Source organism: Magnolia sinica, chromosome 10 (genome assembly GCF_029962835.1).
Source record: "Magnolia sinica isolate HGM2019 chromosome 10, MsV1, whole genome shotgun sequence".
NCBI lineage: Eukaryota > Viridiplantae > Streptophyta > Magnoliopsida > Magnoliales > Magnoliaceae > Magnolia > Magnolia sinica.
This window is the reverse complement of record NC_080582.1, coordinates 63,441,090-63,444,939: the sequence shown is the minus strand read 5'-3', so window position 1 is coordinate 63,444,939 and position 3,850 is coordinate 63,441,090. Positions and strand designations below refer to the sequence as shown.

The following is a 3,850-nucleotide window of genomic DNA, read 5'->3' as shown; positions in this document are numbered from 1 at the left end:
TAACTCATTTTGATTAGTTCTGCAGAAAAATGGCGATAATGGGGATGAACAACACACACATCATGGTGGGCCCCACGGCTTTTTGCTACACCTGCTCTGTACAACAGTTGTAGGAAATTGTCCCCAAACCGTCTACCATCTAGTGAGTACTACTGTGGACTACTTTAGACGTAGGTTATGGAAGCATGCTTCTTGCCAAAGGCTTTCCCAGGAGGTTCCTATGCTTGGATATTAGGTGGGGCCCACCGTGATGTTTGTGAGAAATCCACCCCGTTCATCCATTTTGCCGGATCATTTTAGGACATGATGTTAAAAATGGGATAGATCCAAAACTCGAGTGTCTACATGAGAGAAAACAGTGGGGAATCATTAACCACCATTGAAACATTCATGCAGCGACCAAAGCTTTGTATCAGGCTTTTTATTTATTTATTTATTTTATTTCACTTCATCCCAGTGGGAATGTCCTTTAAGGTTTTACCAATCTCTTTCCCTACTTTTCCCTCCACATGGCACACTTGAGTTTTAAATCTGCCTCATTTTTCTGGCATGCCCTAAAATGATTAAAGAAAGGATGAACAGGGTGGAATTCTTTCAAATATCAGGGCGGGAGAAATCCACCTTGTTCATCCATTTTGCCGGATCATTTTATGACATGATACTAAAAATCGGGCAGATCCAAATCTACAAGTGTTCCACGCGAGAGGGAACAATGGAGATTTAGTGACTACCGTTGAAACATTCATGTAGCGACAAAGCTTCGTACCAGCCTAAGGTTTTTGTGATTTCACTTCATCCCAGTGGGAATGACGGATGGCATATAAACATCAATGTGGAGCCGAGGAGGGTTTCAATGGTACGAAACTCTTTCCCCAGTTTTTCCCCTTGTGTGGCCCACTTGAGTTTTAGATCTGCCTCATTTTTGTTCACATGCCCTAAAATGATCTCAAATAACGGATGAACAGGGTAGATTTCTCCCACACATCACGGTGGCCCCACCTAGCATCCCAGCGCAGGAAACCCCCCCGCCTCCGTCTGTCATAACGAAAGGCAACCGGAATCCAGACCATCATGCAACCCATCTATCTGATTTGTGGCCTTTAAATGAGAATGAAAATGGAAAGAAACTGCCCAGATTCATTCAAAACCGTACTTGTCCGAAGATGCGGATCGTCCCTAATGTGGTTTTTAATCTACGTAAATCCCACCCGATGAACGGTGCGGACTAGCATACGCTATATCCATTCGTTACCCAAGGTGACAACAAAACAGATGCATGTAAAGAACACATCAATTTGGCCTTTGACGCACAAAAAACAAAGGTTGCCACTTATTACTAGGTGAAATGGGGACTCCGGATCATAGATATCATCACACCAGCATCTAGTTACTAACGATTCATGTTCTAGGCTTGGCGCCCATTTCATCATGAATGAATTAAATGATCCTCAAATGAATTAAAGTTCTTCTTTTTTTATGTCTTTTTAATAAAGTTTTCGCAAAAAAATAAAAATAAAAATTATCCTCGTGTTTCCAGTTTGTATAAATAAGGCTTATTTCTGAGGAATCTGATACCTTCGTATCATGGGACATCACGAATGAACTATGCCAAGAAATAAACAAAAAACGCAAAAAGCCAACTCAGACATCCTAGCCATCCAATATTTCTCCTTGATTCAGTTGAATACATATATTGCAGCATTTAACTTCTTAAACGTACATACTCGGGCCACCACCTAATTGATTTTCGTGTTTTTCTTTTTTGGATATTATGGTGTAGATTTTGGGTCAAATTCAACCCAAACCATGTCATCCATGGTTGCACTCTTCTGCTTCATCATCTTCTTGTCGTTGACCCATCTCTCATCCACTAATGCAAGACCCATCGACTCCCCATCAATCGCCGACTGCCCTAAGCAATGTGGCGATGTCAAAATCAGCTACCCATTCGGAATTGGATACTCCCATTGTTTTTTCAAAGGCTTCGAAGTTAATTGCAGCCAAAACATTCCCTACTTACCAGAATCGAAACTTCAACTCCTCGAGATCTTGCAAGGAGAAGTGCGCATTAATTCAACAGAGTTCATTGCCAAGTTTTGCCCATCATCACTAAAAATAGAAATTCCGCAGATTACGTTGTCCGAAGCACGTCCTTACACCATCTCAGCCACTTCAAACAAATTCATAGCCATAGGTTGTAACACAATGGGAATGGTAACGTCCACAGGTGAGTTGATGTCATCTAACAGGTGTTACTCGAATTGTCCTACCAAGGAGAGTATTGTTAACGGTTCTTGCAAGCATATTGGCTGTTGCGAAGCGCGACTTCTTCAGGTGAGAAAGGAACTACAGATTTATGTCACTCAGTTTTACACAAATTTCAGCGAGTGCAGCTACGGGTTCTTCGTTGAAGATGGGAGCTATATTTTCAGAGAGTCGGACCTTCTTGATTTTGATAAAACGGCAAAGATTAGTACGAGGCTTGAATGGTCAATAGGAGGGAGCTGTTTCCATCCCGGGGGAGCACCGGCCCATATATGTGCCGATAACACCTCATGTGCTAACACAAGTTATGGGTATCGGTGCACTTGCTTGAATGGGTACAAAGGGAACCCCTATCTCTATGGTTCTCAGGGATGCCAAGGTGAGTTAAGCAATCCTTTTTTATTGACAACAAATCATTTTTCTCCCCTAACTTTCAAATAGTAGGAAAAGAAAAGAAAATAAAATAAACAAAAACAGAAATGACTACTCAGTAGTGATTTCCTGAGATTTTTCAAGACATGAATTCCCTCCAATTTATTTTGAAGCCTTGCTTGGATAGGTAGTGGAAATCTGATAAAGCTATCACAATTGTTAATCCAAATCTTGTGCGTGAGAATTTAAAGATGGTGTCCGGTAACGATTGCTTTTTGAAATGCATCATTTCTTTTCTATACAAACATTGTAAAACTCTCCATCATGGGAAAAGTCACCGACTTTTTTTTTTTTTTTTTCTTACTATTCAAACAGGTCCTATAATATCATGCGCTGGGTAGCAAAAGAAGCGATCCACCTAAATCCACGTGAGGCTCAACTATATGTTAGGTAGAAACCACCAGGTTGAGCCGTTTGAACCAGCCCTTAAAGAAGATATAAGCTTGTATTTGGAATACATTGGAATCTAAATAACTGGTAAACTAAATCAATGCAAATTGAAATCTTTAGTTGCGTTTGGATGCCAGCAATTAGAATACGCCAGAATCATAAAATTGTGTTTGGATGGCAGTAATTGAAATGAATTAAGTAACTTTTAATACCCCACATTATTATATGTGATAAAAAAATTGTCATAAGCTCATTGAAATATATACTTTGGTCAAAAACAAGGAAATTTTGAGCCTCATGTGGGCCATAAAATTGGACCCACTTTCGAAAATCCAACCATTTTTTTGGCATTTGTATCTGATTCTCAGCCTTTTGAGAGGAATCCAATTCACATGATTTTTCTTTATTCAAGTTACCACTGTTTACCATAAGCCAAACAACCATTTTAGCCATGTGCATCCATTTACCACTGATTACTACAATCATTTATATATCATCAACCAAATGACCCTTTATTTTAAACTAAGACAGTCTTTTGGTTTCATGGTGTTTGGTCTGGCTGAAAATACAGATATTGATGAATGTGACGAGTCTTTACGTTGTAGTCTTTGCGTGGAAGGAGCAAAATGCAGGAACACTGTCCCTGGTTTTGTATGTGAATGTCCAACCGGGACTTCAGGAGATGGAAGAACTAATGGAACCGGCTGCAGTATGGAACATGAAATCATCCAAGTGCCAAATCCAATCTCAACAGTTCTCATAG

At 40.0% G+C, this 3,850-nt stretch overlaps 1 protein-coding gene across 1 annotated transcript; it reads left to right on the top strand.

The window, feature by feature from the left end:
* Positions 1–1,815: 1,815 nt before the first annotated feature.
* On the top strand, positions 1,816–3,850 carry LOC131217557 (wall-associated receptor kinase 3-like). Its single transcript, XM_058212494.1, has 2 exons — positions 1,816–2,644; positions 3,720–3,850. Exons 1-2 carry the CDS (start codon positions 1,816–1,818, stop codon positions 3,848–3,850), a joined length of 960 nt encoding a protein of 319 aa, XP_058068477.1.